The 20464-nt window shown below is 40.1% G+C and overlaps 1 protein-coding gene across 3 annotated transcripts in view; it reads left to right on the top strand.

Annotated features, from left to right (window-relative positions):
* LOC117533856 (1-phosphatidylinositol 4,5-bisphosphate phosphodiesterase eta-1-like) overlaps positions 1–20464 on the top strand; it is a 57671-nt gene that overhangs the window by 12065 nt on the left and 25142 nt on the right. For 2 of the 3 annotated variants that reach the window (XM_034197821.1, XM_034197822.1), the window contains exons 3-5: positions 16846–16992; positions 19226–19469; positions 19652–19781. In XM_034197821.1, coding sequence (XP_034053712.1) covers positions 16846–16992; positions 19226–19469; positions 19652–19781 — 521 coding nt within the window. Of the gene's footprint in view, positions 1–3865; positions 4526–16845; positions 16993–19225; positions 19470–19651; positions 19782–20464 lie in introns of those variants that run through there. The other variant, XM_034197823.1, reaches the window with a different exon arrangement.

Below are 20464 nucleotides of genomic sequence, written 5' to 3'. Positions count from 1 at the left end.
ATAAAAGTGCTTCGTTAATAGTTATATCGCTCGAAGTGGAGTCGAAAGACATACATACTACATCCAACGTCTACATCTGACCCCAACACACTGTGTGTGTACTGTAGTGGGAATAAGGCTTGAGTGCTGCAGTACTCTTCTGTGGATGATGGATTGACCTGATTGATGCAGAGACTGAAATTAAGTGTCTGTTTCCTCTTCATCATTCTTAGAAATAAGGATATTTCCCCTTTGATGGGAATGTCACGTGTTTTCTCCCTTTATAAATAGCCTATGTGTTTTGTTGTTGCAAAGTCGAGTTTTCTTTCATCTGTGGTTAATTCGTTTTGTTCATATTAAGATGAATGCAAATACATTCTTAGTCCCATAAAAGCAGAGCCGGCCCGACCCATTAAGCGACATAAGCGGCCGCTTAGGGCCCCGCAGCCACTAAGGGGCCCCCTAGAAAAAAGAAAAAAAAATGTACAGTACACCGTCACCACGATAAGTATGTTCAATTAATTGTGTTAATATGCCTAGATTGCCTACTTTCAAAGTCATCTATTATATTAATGAGTCAATAATATAATACATTAACCGTGCTTTACCTGAATCTCATCATGACACAAGAGAGGACGGCAGGATTGTAATTTCCCGTGTTCAGTGAAAACAGAGGCAAGACACCAGACCAACCAGAGAGTTGAATGGAAATAAACATCTGTCTTATTGGCTGACAGGCACCTATCCTGTGAGCTGTGACAATATTTAAAATAAACTGTCAGTCTCAGACTCAGAGTTTTTGAAGATGGACATAAGAAAACATTTTCTTAAAAAATACGACAATTCTCAAGTGGTGGCTCACACAACAACCCCAGAGCCACCACTTGAGCCAGGTAAACAAGGTATGTCAATGACAGTAAACTTTCAAGTTATGCGAACATGTAAGCAAAGGATAAATTACAGCTACGTTGACGTTACTTTGAATCGCAGGGTAAGCTAAACCGTTAGCAAGTAGCTATAGCTAGCCAGATATATTAAATAAACACTTTGTCATACAATCTAAATGTAATGTTTTTTAGCGTTACCTGGTGATTTCAAAGAAAGCTCTCTGGGAAATGTTGACTTACTGTTCGACATGAAGCTAGAAGCTACCTCACAGTACACAGTTGATCCGGAGTCCTGTCAGTTAAAGTGTTTCATAGTTAGCTTAGCTAAGCATCAACCTAGCACTAAAATATATGGATGTTATGTGACAGTATTTCTGAGAAAAAGTCAGCTGAAATGGTGGCATAGTTGCCACTGCTTTCAGCATGTTTGAACATATTTGCAGCAGTAAATAGGCGCATTCACACCGCAGTACTTTTCCCACAAAGGTTCATGAGAACTCTTTAGTTCTCATGACTAAGTACAGATCGCGTTCACACCGGAATAAGTCCCTGGGGGAGGATTAGGCAAATGAGCCGCTGACGTCACTTCTTCTTCTTCTGCTTTGGGTTTACTGGCAGGCCGCAAACCACTTCACGGCGTATACTGCCGCCCAAAGTCCCCGGCCGGAAGTCCCCGGAGTTGGGGACTGGCTTCAGTAGAAGCTGCTGGGACTCCCAGCAGCTTCTACTGAAGCCTTCCGAGTAAATCGCCAGAACGCCGACACCTCCTCATCTCCACTGCTCCCATGTTTTATTTTGTGTTGCCATAAATTAGTCTCTCTGCGTTTCTGCGCTGGGCTAATGCTAATGCTAATAATGCTAATGCGAGGATAATAAAATGGCGGCTTCACAAAACTTTTTGGGAGTTTTACGGGGCGTGGTTTGCATTCCGCCCAGCCAATCAGACATAGGAACCTTTTTCTCCCACGAGAGTCCCTGCTCTCTAGCAGGGACGGAAAAGGGGGTGAAAAGGTTCTCATGAACAAATTTTAGTTCCGGCTCTTTTTGGTGTGAACGCAACATTTCGGAACTATATCGGAACTAAAGTGGGAAAAGTACTGCGGTGTGAACGCGCCTAGTGTGGCTGTTTGGCCACAGACGTTGCCATAACAACACCTGAATTTAAATGTGCAACCTCTTTTTGTGACAGATTTTGGCAAGAAATTATAATTCTTCTGAATGATATTCCTATTGACAGCTAGTTTCTATGTGAACATTATGAGATGGAGAGCCAGAGAGAATACATGAAAAACAGTTATGAAATACTATATGACAAAACAAGAATACAGTTTAAGTGATTTGTAAAATATCCATAAAGAAAAATCTGTTTACATTACATTACATTGCATTTAGCTGACGCTTTTATCCAAAGCGACTTACAATAAGTACATTCGACCAGGAAGACACAACCTTGAAGAAAACAGAATCATATAAGTACATCAGGTTTCATAGAGCCAAACATTTCAAGTGCGAGTCAACTGGCTATAGATAAGCCAGTCCTTTATTAGTATATAAGTGCTCTGTTAGCAGTTATTTGTTAGTAATTATATCGCTCGAGGTGGAGTCGAAAGAGTTTACAGTTATTTTTCATATGGGTGTTGAGAGATGTATCCATAGATCTCTTATTTTTGCTCTCAAAATGCACCAGATTGATGCTTTTAACTTCAATATTTAAAAAAAAATCTTCCCGGGGAAGCATGCCCCCGGACCCCCCTAGAGGAGGTTAGGTCCACGGTGTTTACATGCTTATTTATACAATATGTGTGCTTATGCTAACATCATAAGACAAAAGTTGGTTCCGTGTTGTGTGTAGTGAGAACGCGCTAGAGTGAGGGGGGCCCCCAAGCCAAAGCTCGCTTAGGGCCCCCAAAAGTCTAGGGCCGGCCCTGCATAAAAGTAAGCTTGCACCTCCTTTCCACCTTCCATCCCTTTCTTACAAGATGACATACTAATTGACTTTCCTAAAGTTATGTTCAACCTGCAACTACGCTTTCAGGGGGATAAAGAGACGAGAAACATGACAAATAGTCTGGGAATTAATTTTCTGTTCTGGATATTTACCAAACTGTATATCTTGTTGATATGTTCATTCCCTCACAGGAGTTTCTTATCTGTCAGAACCTTTTCTGCTATCCCCTCTCTGACACTTTTCTGACTCTTTCCCTTCCTCTCAGTTGTTTCAAGTCTTTTGTAAATGACAGAGTGGCTCATGTTTTTTGTTCGACTATGGTACATAAATCAGTGTGAGAAGGGGGTTTCAGGTGTGGGAGTGGTATGACCTCATGTACTAACTAACACACATAGAACGAATACACGCACGCACGCACACCACGCACCACGCACCACGCACACCACCACCAACACACCAACACACACACACACACACACACACACACACACACACACACACACACACACACACACACACACACACACACACACACACACACACACACACACACACACACACACACACACACACAGCACTGAGGGTGACACTGGTGGTCAGACATATTTTTTCCCCTTCAGACAGCACTAATCGATTAGGTAAGCTCTGCCTCAGTATGAACACAACTGTGGGTGTGTGTATGTGTGTAAGTGGGCATGTTATGTGTGTGAGTGTGTGCGCTTGATCACTTCATAATTGTCTCCTGCAATCCTAAATGAAATGGCTTTAATGTGGACCAATGAGCTAGACTAATCTGGGAGCCTCAGATTGCCCAAACTTTCATTAGGGAATTGACTTAACTGGAACACACTTAAATATACATACTCAAACACAATGTCAAAAGCTGAACCTGTTAATGAATGTTGACACAGAAAGTGCTCTTTAGTCTTTCCCTCTCTCTGGACACGGGGCCCAAGTATGTGCACTGCAGAAAATCCCTAATAGCCATGAAGCCTGCCTCTGTGGAGGCATTTAAAAAAAGAGACACACCGTAAAGTGGGTCATAGCACTGGCACCCCTGCGCAGTGGTGACTGTTTTCTCCCACAGATACACACCGAGGAATAACTGAGCACAAACAAAACAAAACAAAAACAGATGTGACACGAGTTCAGTTTGGAGGGGAATTCAAACTGTCGCCAACACAGCTGAACCGGACAGTCCGGCAAAGCTGATGAAATGTCCGAAATGGCCAACTTTGGCGGTTTAAGCCACTAGGCTGTGCGTTATCGTTCACACTCGCCTACTCCACACCAGTCTTAAGCTATTGCTTATTAACAAACACTCTCCGTCGGTCGAACGAGCGTGTGAGGAATCGGCTTATCGTTTCGATTCTGTGTTGTGCTGAGAGAGGAGAGGCTGTGCGCGCTGTGGATGTGAGAGCTTTGATGATTAGTGAATCCACTCCGCAGATCGTTCAGGGAAGGCAGATGCTGAGGAGCAGTTTGTGTCTGGGCTCGTTTTTTGGGAGAAAAAAAAAGTGACACTCCACCATCATGGTGCGTCCAATCATCGTGCAGAAATGAACTACTCAGGCATGTTTTCACGGTTTTTCTAACCGATGCAATTAGGTGATAAACATGTCCATAACGCATGGAGGGACCTTGTGAGACCAACAACTCTTGTCCTAAATGGCAGAACTTGAAGTTTGCAGAAATCTCAGTTTGGAGAAGGGTAAGTGATCATTTTCAAGCTTTTCCTCAATTCGTTATTTAATCATTTTAGTCTCATATGGAGGGGCATTCCTTTGGACGCCTCCTAGCCTATACATTTTTAGCATGAGCCTATGCGTAATGACTCCATTGCGCTTATTTGTGTGAAGAAATGTCATGCTGCTACAGACACTTGAGAAGAATGTTGATTGCAGATTTTTCATGAAGGATTTATTGTGATAAATGAAGTGATGTTTATCGACATCTGGGGTACAACACGTCAACATATTGATGCCACATGATGATGATTTATTCTTATGTGAATTTATTCTCATAATTTTCTCAGTTTACATAACAGCTTTTGATGATGATCGGCAGGGGATCAACTGAAAACTGTCCCCCATGCTGAAAATGCCCCTTTGTATTTGTCACTAGGGGGCAGGAAAGCCTCTTAATTTGTCGATTTTACAAGACTTGCTCTGTCCTCAGTCTATAGCAGCACATAGGTGTGGATGTACCTTCTCCTTTTAAATCCTGCATACTCCACAATCTATACAAATCCCTCGGATGTTTACAGATTCAGTCATTACAGTGTTTTGGAGAGAAAATGCCAGAGAGACTGACAGAACACATAATATTATCACATAGCTCCGTTACAGAGCTGGATTGTTTCTTGTTTGCATCAGAAAAATCAGAAGCCCCTTGAAACCCATGGAGGTTATTTTTAACTCCATACACTGTGACAGTGTGGGCTTGAGATTTAATGGCAACATTCATGTCCCTTCAGTCCTTCTGCTTTTAGAGTGACCCCTTTTGCTCGCCCCTACTGTCACAATGATGGCGCATCCCTGGCACTTAAAAAGTGGGATGTGTCAAGCTGTCAGATTTCCCGCCTGCAGAGCCTGTTTTGTTTTATCTATGTGAATGTTTGGGTGTGAGGGAGGCCCCTGCTTATTTCAGTGGCTAAGAGGGCTGCCTCTTCATTCATTTCGGCAACACTTGTGCTATAGTTGCATGGCATCACAAGCCCTTGCTGAGAGAGGAGAGAAAAGGAGGGAGGGAGAAAGGTTTAGAGGAACATGCATGGCTGCTAATCTCCTCCACATGGAGGAAATGGCTTTTCCATGTAAAATGTGTTTTCCCTCATGTGTCTCTCCTGCATTGATGATGATGAATCTCAGCATGCCCCCTTCTTTTGTCTCTGCCTCTTCCTTACTGTCGCCCCCGGGCAGAGAAACAGCTCCAGAGATCAGGGGAGGAACACACTCTCATCCTTTCAGCCCTTATTCAATTTTTTAAATACATTTTCTTGTTATTTTCAATCTCCTTTCCTCTCCTTCTTTATTGGTACTGACTGAAAAGTGTGTGAAAATTATTATCTACCCAAAGCAGACATTGAATATCAAGTGATTGATTTAAAGCAGAATATCATGTCAAATGCAAAGGATGTGGAAATTACATTCTGAAACTTTCAATGAAATACCTCTCTTCTCCCGAGGCCAGATTGGTACTTTATTTTACACTGACTGAATGTGGTTCTTAGCACGTATTGAGTATTGAATAACTGTCAAGTGCTCAAGCTGGTGTTACATATTTTATCTGGTAGTTCTTGATTCAAATTAGACTGTTTTTATGTAAACAAATTGCTAAGATATATCTCTCCCTGCTCTTTTAATACCTAGCATTTAGTTCAGCAAATAGCTTTGTTGCATTTTATATTGTTCCTAAACTATATTCACATCTCAAGGAATCTTAAAGCACCATCATTTCCATTTGAATTTCACTGATAACCAGTTACTGAATTTGCCTGCATGTTGACTTAGCCGCTGGCACGAGACATTTGTTAATTACTGTATATTGGATGTGAGTGTTAAACATTTCCATATAAAACCTCCTGGGACACTATGATATAAAGCTGCAGGTTTATATATTTGTGTTTAGGTGAGAAAGCTACTCAGATCTGGGTTCATACCTCCATACCACACCTTTCAGCCAGAATGTAGTAGCTACAGTTCAGCATCTCTCCAACATTTGAACCTGAAGTTGAGACGAGACAGTTTGCATGGAAGTCTGGCTCTGCTGCGATAATTATGTATTGTATCTCAATGTACTACTATTCATCCAGCCTGGCTCAGGGAGGAAGATACTGTAGAAGCAGCTTGAACATTTGACACACACACACACACACACACACACACACACACACACACACACACACACACACACACACACACACACACACACACACACACACACACACACACACACACACACACACACACACACACACACACACACACACACACACACACACACACACACACACACACACACACACACACACACACACACACACACACAGGCTTGGGTTCCTTCCTTTGATGTCAGTGCTGAACTCCTCCACTCGGGGAGTCCCCTAGTAGCATCTTTGATGAATGCATTATCATGCTGCAGTTGTCATGTGTTTATTTTCATTCCGGTGCGGCTCTGCACTCTGTGCCATGAGGGGATCTGGGAACCCATTTGTAGCTTTGGCGGCTTGAGCGCTGTCTTGAGCGTGCTTAATTAGGCGAAGTGAGTGACTGTGAGATAACAGTATGCGTTTTCCAATTTTTCTCTCATAATTTTCCTGTGTTTCCTTATACCTTTTAATGTCCCTAATAAGAGGGAACATATCATATTTTGGACTTCCTTGCACATTTTTTGCAATGAATTAGTTAGCTTTAAAATGCATTTCCATTTGAGTTTGTCCCCCATGTGTGAATCATTTAGATTGACAATAATTATAGTAATGGGCAAAGCAGTTTCAGTACAATGCAAGCTTGTCTCTCTACTACAAACCAAATATTTATTTTTACCTTAATACAGCACATATATTTTCATGACTGTCCATCACACAAGTCTCAGGTTAACTTTTACTGAACTTAAACACATCAAAAAGTTCAGTACAGCTTGCCAGTGAGCTGAGAACGGCCATTTGTAAAGGGTAAACCATGATATCTGAATTTAGAGATTGATTGCAAACTGACTTGAATACACATGCTAGAAACTCTACTCTAAGACCCCATTTACACGGTAACGTTTGCGTTTACGCACCGTATGCGTTTTCCAAAAAGTCTTCCGTTCACACGCATTCGGCTCAATTAACGTGTCCGTTCACACGAGACTGCTGGAAACGCTGGAAACGCTATAGTACATATGCCGGGCCTGTAAGTGGCGCTGCTGCTGCCACAAAATACACCAAAAACAGCGAAGAAGACCCCGGAGCATGGTTGCCATGGTTGCCCTTCTGTTTATTCTCCGCGGTGGACGGCGTGTGCTCCTGCTGTAAATCTCTCCGGTAGTCCACCAGCAGATGAAAAACACCCACCTCTCTGCCTCTTCCAAGGGACGAGGGAACCGTGCGGCAGAGTTTCCGTTAAAAAAAAAGTTCGCCGTTCAACATGTCCGTTAAAGTTTAAATCTTCCGGACAAAATTAGTAAAGTGCCGGTCAGAGGTCTTCTTTGTTATTTATTGAGCTTTAAAACAAATTGATAACGACTCTATATAATAATATAAGAATTATAAACGGAGCCTCTCTTTCCCTCCCCCTCTTCTGACAGCCCAGCAGCTGATCTCTGAGCAGGAGACGTGGGGAGAGGGAGGCGGGGCTATTTAATCGTTATCAGAAAATGATCGTATAGAGGCGTACACACGGAGCCGTTTGCCCCCCCAGAGCGTTTCGTTTGCAGATCTATCCACCTTGGGACCCGTTATCGTTTGCGGGGTCCGTTTCTATCGATTTGTTACGGCCTTGTGTAAACGAAAGGGCTATACGCAAGAGAAACTATGTGGATACAACCCGTATCATCCTCGTGTAAACGGGGTCTAATAACATGCTCACATCAGCATACTATCATGCTTGCAATGGTAATGTTATTGTTTAGCATAATGTTTATTATATCCACCATGATCGTTTACTATGTTACAAAAATGATATTTGCAGTAAAACAGAAAGTAAAGCTGTAGCAGATGGAAATGTCATTGCTATATTTGGTCATTAAGTTGAAAAAAGTACGGTGATCAAAGTTATTATTTGTCATCTTAAGTGAACCATGAATGTTTTTCTTAAATGTCACAGCAAGTAAGTAAGAGGATCCCCAAACCCATTAGAGCACATTCTATGGACACCATGAATGTCTGTACAAGTTGTTTCTTTATTAATCAAATCGCATTGAGGCACTGCACACAGCTAATTCAGTTATACAGTGTGATGCAATGCTAACACAACACAAGACAAGAAAAAGACAAGTGATCTGTTCACTTCATTATAACTTGTTTTTTTATTGTCCTCAAACTAGAAAATACCAAGTGAATGACATTGTGGTTTAGTGGGGAGGCGGTGGCGCAGTGGATTATTGTGTTGGTGTTCGGATCAGGGGAGCACAGGTTCAAACCCCACTGCAGTCAGCATGTCGTTGTGTCCCTGAAGACACTTCACCCCAAATTGCTCCTGTGGGGATTGCCCACAGTATTGAGTATGTAAGTCGCTTTGGAAAAAAGCATCTAACAAGTAACATGTAATGTGTCTAGCTTCAATCCTCTCTGTGTGCAGTCTGCATGTTATCACTGCATTCATGCAGGTTTCCTCTATGTTTCATTTCAATGGAACACCTTAGGTGGATTAGAGACTCTAGCTGTCCCACCGGAATAAATGTCTGTCTGTCTGTGTTAGCCCTGACTCACACTGATTTATTCTGGACCTCCACCTTTAATGCATGCTGGCAAAGGCTCTAGGCCTCCATGACCCCAAACAGCAACAAGCAAAGAGACAAAATTACTAAATGTCACTTCATTATTCGGTCATTATGATTGCTATGCTTGAATAAATATGACCACCCAGTTGTCACTTTACTAGCCATCTCACTGGTGGAGCAGGTGATGGAGTTTTCATTTTGCCAAGGCTCAGTACTGTCTGTCACAAATGTGCCACTGGCTTTTGTCCCTCCGTGCAGCCTGATTTCCACTAACAATCATCCCAAGTTATCAAACTGAAGCTGTGCGCCTGACTAATTCAATTTCATTAACTGTTGAATATACTGAGGGGTACGGTGAAACAGGATGGAGACTAAATAACCCTATCCCAAATAAATACAGGACTATATTTATGTATAAGATATAATGCGATTACTTGGGATGTCATTTGAGGTTTATCATTTTTGATTAAACATTACAGCAAATAACACTGCCTGTTTGAATATTTCAAGAAATATTTCACATTGTTAGACTTGACAATTAAACTACTAGGCAAAGACAGACATAATGTTTATTTCTGATAGGTTACACGATGAACATGCCCTGAAATACAACACAATATATCGCCAAAACTCCACCTGTTTATTATATATCCCACTCTGTAATATATACATTTGCTGGTCGCATCTATTTATGTTTGAGCCCGGAGACTTTATTTGCATCTTATTTTGCGCCCTATTTCAGGAAACGACAGCTCCATGGGTTTACCATTAAAGTCAAATCAAACTGACAGTTATATGGTGTTGTTTTGCTCCTGAAGAATGGAGCTCCTGATTTGGTGATGCAGTCCATGAAAATGTTAGTACACATACACATAGTGGAATGTGGGCGAAGAGGACTTCCCTAAAGGCAAAGCCTGGGTAAAATAGAAAAGCGTCTGGTAGAAGATGGACAGATGTGCGGTTGGTGATTCTGAAGTGCACACACACACACACACACACACACACACACACACACACACACACACACACACACACACACACACACACACACACACACACACACACACACACACACACACACACACACACACACACACACACACACACACACACACACACACACACACACACACGTCCCTCATCCCATTAAATCTCACTTTTAGTAGTGCATTATCATGAATGTTATGTCATCATTCTTATCCTCGTATCCTACTGGTTGACCTTAATAAACCCATCTGATATGAAGAGACACACATCTGCTACACTCTGCACCCTCCTCCCTTACTCTTCATAATCGTTCCATAAACTACAAAACAATGCAACTGTTAAAAGCCAAATCTAAATCTCTGCATCACAGGAGCATGTTGGTAAACACACTGACACAGCGGCACATCGTTTGAGACACCTGCAGCGCAAACATCAGAGAGAGGAAGAAGGGAAGAGCAGCCAGTGGGAGTGGAGAACAGATGACCAGGAGAAAGGTGGAAACGTGTGTGTGTGTGTGGTGTTTCAGAGAGGAGACTCCCTCTTGAAGGTGCCGCCACAGATCACAGGACAGTACAGAGGAGGATCAACAGCTGGAGTTTTGGTTTGCTTGCTTGTTGTTTGGAGACTTTCTGTCTGAAGCCAGCCTGGAATGCCTATAACATCTAATGTGAGAAAAACTGTGTTTTGCACACTGGGACTGAGCAAAGGAGGACTCCTACTGGCTTTTTATTTTCTGCAAAGAAATGGAGGAAATTACTTATGGTCCCACTGCAGTAACTGCTCCAAAAGTAAGATCCACCTTTTTTAATGGTGCTGCTGACAAGTCGACTGTATTGACTGTTGCGACTGTCCTGGCGCGTAACATCTACCATATTGGTGGCACAGTGGCAGTACCACAAAAATGCAGGCTAAAACAGATTGGTAAGTCTATGTGTGTGTGTGTGTGTGTGTGTGTGTGTGTGTGTGTGTGTGTGTGTTTCGTTGTGTGATAGACTATGATAGTGTTAGTGTGTTGAAGGAGAAAAACAAACACAAAAATAAACAACATTAGTAAGTCTTTTTTTAGTGTCTAAACACTTGAATGGATATATCTTGCGAAAAAAACACAAACACATCTTGCCATTTTTAAGATGTGTGTAAAAAAACATTGCATATTGAACATATTGATGGCTCGTGCTGCTTTTTATAGCACAGGAAGAGAGAAGGAGCTCATGTTTATGTATCAGAATATCCAGAGGAGGATCAAACTGTTCACTTTCTGCTGCCGTGACTTCAGACCTTTAAAGCTTGTTTTAATGAGATGATGCTCAATACATGCAACAAAAATATATTTGTGTGTGGATTTCTGTGCAGTTTGCCACTCCTCATAGCAATAATTATGTATAAATGTCATTAATATTTGTCCTGTGGACAGTCAGTCAACCAAAACTGAATCATATCTTGATTAAACTTCGGAACACAAAACAAACCTCCCGGTCATGAGAGCTAACAGAGCAATGAGCGAAGAATTGTGAGGCCATGCCTCCATTCGGTTTTATTTTGGTTTGATTGCTGTGCTTGTTGTGTTTCATTAACAGTCAGACTGGCTTGGATGGTTCAGGTTGTTGTGCCTTATGTCACATGAATAGTGCATGAAGGATCAGGCAGGTGCTGCTGAATATGAATGTATGTATTTATGAATATTTTATGATAAATATTTGGACTGTGGTCCATTCGAGTTCTCACCCTCTGATCAAATCTTAACAGAGATCTCATGCAGAGCCGAAACTGAAATATTTTGCCTAACTGATAACAAACTGATAGAAATTATGCATGCACGAATGGCCAGGAAGCACCCTAATCATATTGAGTTTAAAATGACAGTGAAAATGATGAATGAAAACTGCTGTGGATGCTGTACTTTTGCATCATAGATCGCTGTATGGATCTTACAAGAGAGGATGGGCTTTGTTCTTCAGGTTATCACAGAGGCGTCTTCATCACCTACCCCATTAAAATATGTTTGAATTGCCTCGGCCTCTGTGGCAAGACAAGGCTTTGATCTGCTCTTTCTGCTCTGCACCAACAGAGATGATGAGTTCTGGCAAATGCTCAAACATGCATGTGCATAACAAACAAACACACAGCAGTGAATGCAAAAAAAACTCAAAAGTAGAGATGGAGACATGGCAAAGCAAAGATAGTGTAGCTACAGATGCAAATCATTTAGATTGTACATACATTTCAGTTTAATACATTCAATTAGATTTCCCACAAGAAGTGAAATTGTTTAAACTGCAAATTTAAATTCTCATACTCATGTTGATTTGAACATTAATGCTTGAGTATAAACGAGACCAGAGATTGGAGTGGAGATGCGAAGGGCACTGATCCATTGATTCACAATCACTGCTATTTTGAGAACCACTTACTTCAGTTTCATCTTTGATTAGGAGGCAGCTTCTCTCTCTTGGACAGATATTAATCCTGTTACCTCTTCTTAAGCTTAGCAATTGTCATCTTAACTAGGTTTGAGGTTTGACTCTTCATGGTCCTTATCATTGCTGATGGAGAGTAAAGTGACTGGGGATTGCCAGCAGAAAATTCAAGGTCTTACAGGGGTTGATAGACAACTGAAGAAAAAAATGTAAAGAGAACCATCAATCCCTTTTTGTAAAATGTGTTTCAACTAAAACAAACTACCTGCACATGTCAGTCCTCTCTTTCTGAAGACCTGCCCCATGTTGAGCTGGATGAAGAAAAAAAAAAATCTGTATTCCCTTTTAGCTTCTTCTTGCAAAAATAAACGTCTGACTGCCTCTCGGAAAATACCCCTTACATATTTATACTTTTTGGGAATTGTGTGAGAATAGCCATGTACTCTCTAGTGGTGGTGAGTAGCATTTCTTCACTTTGGGCCTGATTTATGATGTTACATATCTAAGCACTGGCAAAGTGTTGCTGGAAGCTCGTCTAGTCTGAGTCACAGGTTTTGTAGCCTGAAACAGTGTGAGAATACAATCCCAGAAGAATAGGCCTGTTTACTGGCGCAGAGACTGCGGTTGAGATCAATACCTCACTATTGAATTCCATAGTTAATTTATCTGTACATTTCAAAAGTGGCTCTACAAGATAAATAATGCATAACTGTCTATTTTCTTGTTTCTGATTAATTATATTCCTCGAGTTTGTGTGTGTCTTCACTTTTCCATATTAATTTCTGCAACTTCGAAGAGTTGTCACAGCTCTGCTCGTTGCTTTCTCATACATTATGAACCCATGAGAGTTTGTATTGATTACTACAATGGGATACATCATCAAACTGTCAGACATCTTAATAACAAAAGTGAATTTAAATACAGCAAATAGACTCTCTAATACTATATGTGGGACTTTAGCTTAACTTTTTTTATGATGTGGATAATTTATATATATATACTATTTTCTTTTTTTTACCCACTGTCATCCAAAAGAACCAGATAAAACATCTGTGTTTATTGTAAATCATAATTAGAAGTTTAACAGGACCCTATCACTAGGAGCTATAGAGGGTCAACACAATGGGAGTCCCTCTGCAGTTTTTAGCAAACATTGTGAGACTCACCTAAATTAGACTGTGAATTAGTGAATATAAGTCTGCCATTAGCCACACATTTCACACTCATGTATCATTCTCCCCTTTGGCTAGCTTTACTACTTTTAAATATTGGACTTTTTTTATGAGGTTGACAGTGACATGACTCCAAAGACATACTAATATTGCTTTATGTCTGCTGGATGTGTAAACAGACAGAATTTCATGTTAGATATTGATTATATATCAATGTTGTGTTTATTCCTTGTAAGGCTGCCTCCTAGTGGCAAAAAGGTACTTAAGCGGACACATATTCCAATGGGATAGTTCAGAATTTTTGTTTCTCTGTTTTACAGTAGTGGCTTTACAAATTCCTAAATCTTGCCTAAATAGACCTTACTAATCTTACCTGATAGACCATACCACCTTACTATTGCTAGCTTATTTGTTGTTTTATTCACATGGCTGCTTGTTTATCTCCCCAAATAATCTGTTTTCAACAAGGCCGGTTGTGTAATCATCATGTACCTAGGGAGATCACACACAGGCCTCAGGCTCATGAGTTCATGCTTGTGTGGGCTTAATTCTGTCCCTGAATAAAGCATCTACCGCTGAAAGAAGTCATTGAATATTGAGAGCAAGATTTCTGTCATTTCTAAGCCCGTCCTCAGGACAGAGCGCCTGTTGACAAGCACTCTGCTCAGCATGTGTTTGGTTGAGTATGCTTAAATATGTGTTTTGGATCCATTAGAGGTTTGACTTTGCTTGTCTTTGAAGATAATCACCCATGCCGTCTCGTATAATGCATTATAATAATTGTGTGAATGTGTATGTGCTTCTCTCCTACAACTTTCGAACATTTTGTTATTTCTCATAATTATTTCCTGAGGCTTCTGGCCTGTTACAGTTTGTAGTTGTAACCCTGAAGAATTCGAGTCAGTTTCCCTCGTCAGGTTTTCTATGGTTGTTTTCTAACATGGATTGAATTGTATACATCTGGCAATGCAGGCATTTTTTTATTTAGTCACCAACCCATCATTTTAACCAGGATTTGTAAGGATTTTCTAAACTATAATCTAGTCATTGGGTTTAGGACTAAGATTCGGTACCATTTAATGATGGTGACAAGGACTTCTAGTCGTCAAATATTTTCAGACACCATCTTTGCTGCTTCTTCACAATGAGGGATTAAAGTTCAAAGTGTTGTGCTATTGCATTATTAAGTTATCAACAACTATGTATCCATCATCTTCCTTAGTTGTGAGCAGTGGTGTTGCCTGGTATTTTGTATTCGATCAGTTCAGAATCTGGAATTTATTAAAGTGGTTAATAATCTAAATTGTTAATTATATGTGTGTTTGTTTGCATTTTATCTCTCTTTACATAAGGAGACCATCTCTGGTTGGATCGATCAGCAAAGAAAAATAATTGGGATCAAAGAAAAAAAATGCACAACCATTAATATTCAGCACCAGCAAATTATTTTAGCATGTGTGTGCCTTTAGGATTATTCCTCATGCAAGGAAAATCTGTCCATTACAGCATCTGGCCGACTGAAATGGCATTAAGAACGATGATGCACTCTTAGCAACTTGTTCCCCTTCAATCCATCCATCCATCCATCTATCTATTCTTATCAGCTTATCCTGGGCTGGGTCATGGGGGCAACAAGCAAAGCAGAGTACAACAGATGTCCATCTCTCCAGCAATCATTTTCCAGCTCTTCCTGGGGAACCCCAGGGCTTTGCCAGGCAAAAAAATAAATATCATCTCTCTAGTAATCCTTGCTAACAATATTGTCTTTGAGCACTTAATTTACTGTTAAGACAACATATCAGCGATATACTGTATGTGTACTTATTATGCGTGTAAACATATATTAAGACTAATTGCTTGCATAAAAAACATATGCCACACACACACACACACACACACACACACACACACACACACACACACACACACACACACACACACACCACACACACACACACACACACCACACACACACACACACACCACACACCACACACACACACACACACCATACACACACATGCACACACTCTACTAATGAGGATGGAAATCCCGCTGTCTCTTTGCTGTCAGCCTCGTCTGTACGCATGCCACCAGCTGTCTCAAAAAGTTTGAAGTTGTGTCTTTTATCCTCTCTGAGCTGGACAATGCCAGGCAGTCAGGCAATCAAACACAAACTCACTTTACCCATCATTTCAGTCCCTATTATTTCTTCTTGAGAACACTTCGCCAACATCTTCTCTTTCTGTCTTGTGCTAGTTCAAAAATAAACCTTTAGACAAGGAAAGTGTTGAGTATATGATGCACACTATAAATTGTAGCAAAACAATGTATTGCAGGAGTGTGAGCAGAAGGTGCACTTAATGTGAATCTGTTTGAAATCAGTATGTTGTTATGTTGGCATTTTAAATTGATGTGGCAAAAATGTTAACCATACCACAGTCAAAACAGTCAATATAGCATTCAGTAGAACTAACACCATGCTACCTAACTTTCAACAGAAAACAAAGCAGAGCTTTTCTCTTAAATATAAAAATGTACTTTTTCAATGCAAACTTAAATACATTTAACCAAAAACCAACCAAATGCTGTTATTGGTTGCTTTGGTAAACCGGTATTTTCACATCGCCACTGAATACTTTAATATACTCCAGTCGTAGCTATCACCTGCATCTGCATAATGTGGATGTTTCATCTTGAACAGTCTAAAGACCTGCTGTGAAACTTCGAACAGAGAGACACACATCAGCTTTGTCTCTCTCTATGAGATCTCTCTCTTTCTCCCATCTCTCCGTTGCTTTCAGCCGCAGGTCAGTTTGAAACAGAAAAGCCTCCCTGTGTGTCCACACAGTAGCATCTCTGTTGCAGTTCAGACCCACATCAGCTGCTGGCTGCTTCACTAATTCTGCAACACTGTGATACTTTGCTTTACTTCTTCCTGAGAAAATCCAAGTAAAGCCAGACACCTGTTTCCTTTATATCTTAAGATAGTGCTTCTCTGAGCCTGTTGTCTGTGCTTTCTCCTGCAGTGGAGCGATGCATGGGTGTGATGCAGTCGGGGACGCAGATGGTGAAGCTGAAGGCAGGATCCAAAGGGCTGGTGAGACTCTTCTACCTGGATGATCATCGCTCCTGCATCCGCTGGAGGCCCTCACGCAAGAGTGAGAAGGCCAAGAGTGAGTATGCATGGGCACACTCACACTTACAAACTCGGTGGGAGACGTTATGGTGTTGCATCATGGGAATGAAGGTTGCAGTACTTTTGGAGCTTGACCATTACAAGGGACTGGGTATCAGGAAATCTCAGTGTTTGATGTGCAGTTTTGATTTTAGCATTGTTTTTTTAAATGTGTTCCCTAACTATTCTTAATCTATATATTTTTGTTTTTATTATTTTCTATGTGTTTTACTCTGTGGGTTAATGTTTATATGCTGTGGTTTAGTTCGCCTGCTCGTATTTTTACGAGAAGGCACTTTGTAACTATGTTTGAATGGTGCTTTATAAATAAAGTGTATTATTATTATTATTATTATTATTTATGGAGAGGAAATTCTAAATCCCTGGAGTATCTACCACTCTGCAAAAAACGGTATAAGGACAAGAACCACCAGCATTCAGCCACAAAACCCCAGGTTAGATGTATTTGGAAGAGAAACTGAAGGTGAAATTATAAAAATGAATATCAAAATCTTGATTGAAACCATCAATGACACTTTACAGGCTTGATGTGGACTTGGTATAATACAGAACATGTTCACAGTGACTAAAGCTTAAAGAACAATTGTCTTTTTTCTTTTAACAAAAATAAACACAATCTTTTCCTGACCTCAACATAACCACAAACGGATATAAGAATGAATCTTTACATAATGAAGGCTTAATACTATACTATTTTTGTAGCAGGTATAATGTTATGAAGTGCTTTCCAAAATGTCCCTATGTGTACCCTACTTTTTCCCAGAATCTCTGTTAAAACAGCCGCACTGCTCTACCTCTGAGGGGATTATCGGCATTTATTTCATGGCCCCCTCAAAGCATTAATGGCTTTAACTTATTTTTAGTTATTCACATTACTGGTTTTTATTTTTGAGCCTACTGGAGCATATATCTCTCTGTGTGTGTGTGTGTGTGTGTGTGTGTGTGTGTGTGTGTGTGTGTGTGTGTGTGTGTGTGTGTGTGTGTGTGTGTGTGTGTGTGTGTGTTAGATAAGCCTCTTAGAACCTCTCCATTGACATGATTAAGAGAAACCAATAACCCCGTTTTTCCTTTGAGTATGTGTATCTTGTTGGTGTGTGTGTGGTTGCTCTCAGTCATTGTAGAATTTTTGAAATTAGATAATGAAACGTGATGATAGTGTTATGTTGAAATAGACAGGGATAATTTTTTAATGGATGAAGTATTTTGTGAGGGAAAGGCAATTAATTTAATCATTTAATCACCGTATACTTATATCTTTAATTAATAAATCATACATAATCAAGTTTCCAAAAGATGACGGTTAATTGTTGTGAGGAAAACACATTGATGAGGGTAATTAATGAACTGATTTAATTGGTTGACTCACGTTTAACATCCTGTTTATAGATCACAACTCAGAGAAATAAACTGAGAAGAACGCAAGCGAGGTTAAGAGACAGATGTGCAGAGCATCTGTATTCATATGCAGAACAGGGTGTAGTTTACTGCAGGCTGTTTCTCTTTCCTATTAAAGACACAGAATCAAAAATAGGGTGTATACTTGAATCCCATTTGACCGTGATACACTCTAAGAACTGCTTTCTATGAGCGTTTTTCATTTACGTACGATAAAGAAAAAGTGAGAGAGGAACCCACTTAATATTGGTCATAGACACTTTTTACAAATTATTCTGCCTGCTGTTTAAAGAATAAGGCCTGTGTGTTTCAATGTTTTTCAGATAGTCAGCAAATCCTAGGAAAAGACCTACACCACTCAATAATTTCCAACTTTCTTACCCTATGGTTCTCATCCCCAACCCAATCCTTATTGAACAGTACATCTTATAAAACCAATCACACATACAGTATATAGTTTAACTTTACCAAATCATTTATTCAAACAGGAAAATTACTTTTTTCAGCTGCAAATTAATACACATTCAGTGCACTAGTGTGTATTTACAGCAACTGGAGCGTGTATGTGAGTTTGAATCTAAATAAGCTACTTAATGGAGGGACCTGTCACACAGTGTAATAGTGTGGCTTATTGATATAATTGGAATAGTGTTTGGTCAGTAAATAGAATAACTTCATTGCAGTTTTCAGTCTTTAAAATGATAGCTTCATAATTAAATTGATAATTCAATAAGTAGATACAGAAGTCTTTAATGAGTATGTTATGTTGACGGATAATCAATATGGTGTTTTTCTTTTCCACTCCACTTCTTCAGTCACCATTGACTCACTGTACAAAGTGACTGAGGGCGGTCAATCAGACATTTTCCATCGTCATGCCGACAGCAGCCTCGACCCGACCTGCTGTTTCACCGTGTATCATGGAAACCACATGGAGTCCCTCGATCTGGTGACCACAAATGCAGAAGAAGCCAGGACCTGGATCACTGGCCTCCGTTACCTGATGGCTGGGATCAGTGATGAAGACTCGCTGGCCAAACGACAGCGCACACACGACCAATATCCTTTAACGAAGGATAATCCTTTTTGTGTTTATGTTATTTGGTTCTATCCACCATTAGCCCAGTGTTTTTGGCGTTTCTGTCTCAAAAACATATTCATGTTTTCATCAATTTAATTACTTTATATTATGCAGACAGATTCATGTACATTCCTCATTTTCCTGAATGTGTGCTTGTTACGTGGCTAAAACAGACGTTTGAAGAGGCCGATAAGAATGGAGACGGTTTCCTGAACATTGAAGAAATATACCAACTTCTCCACAAGCTGAATGTCAATCTGCCACGGAGAAAGGTCAAACAAATGTTCCAGGTCAGAAAATGAAGCCATTTTAATTTATTTAGCACTAAATTGTAATGGCCAATTTGTTATCAGTAATAATCCTTACAAATCTAAATACAGGTAATAGCGTGCCTTGCTAATTGAAAGGACACATCTCAACAGAAGAGAAACCATACAGATCCAGAATGACATTCCTTTTTTAACATATATTTGAAATTCAGTACCTAAACATTTAGCATATACATCAAGACCTCTGATTATATAAACCGAGTTGTGCTTTTATTTTAATACTGTGCATTCATGGTGAATTAATATTTAAGATCACTGACTTCACATTACTGTTGCATTTTTTATTGTGAAGGGCATTTGAGTTATTTATATAAATATGCAAGACATATTTAATATTCTCATGTGCGAGAGAGAGACACTTTAAGAGGAAAAGTCACATTGAGTATGTCAGAAATCACTGGCTTCTCTAATGTGGGTGATAGTGTGCAGAACACTTTTTCACTTTCTTTTATCTTTTGACCACAAACACACTAGTTTCCCCTGTCTCTGGCAGGCATGATTGACTTTTAACAATCATCATATTTCGATATTTAAATATGAGATTAGGTAGTATTTAATATGATCTTTAATTTTGACCTGGGTGAGATGGTTAATTTTGAGAGGGAGTAATGGAAATGAGTAATTTAAATGCAAACTCAAGGCAG

Source organism: Gymnodraco acuticeps, unplaced genomic scaffold, assembly GCF_902827175.1.
Source record: "Gymnodraco acuticeps unplaced genomic scaffold, fGymAcu1.1, whole genome shotgun sequence".
Taxonomy (NCBI): Eukaryota; Metazoa; Chordata; class Actinopteri; order Perciformes; family Bathydraconidae; genus Gymnodraco; species Gymnodraco acuticeps.
Note: the sequence above shows the minus strand (reverse complement) of the source record. Positions and strands in the feature narration are given on the sequence as shown.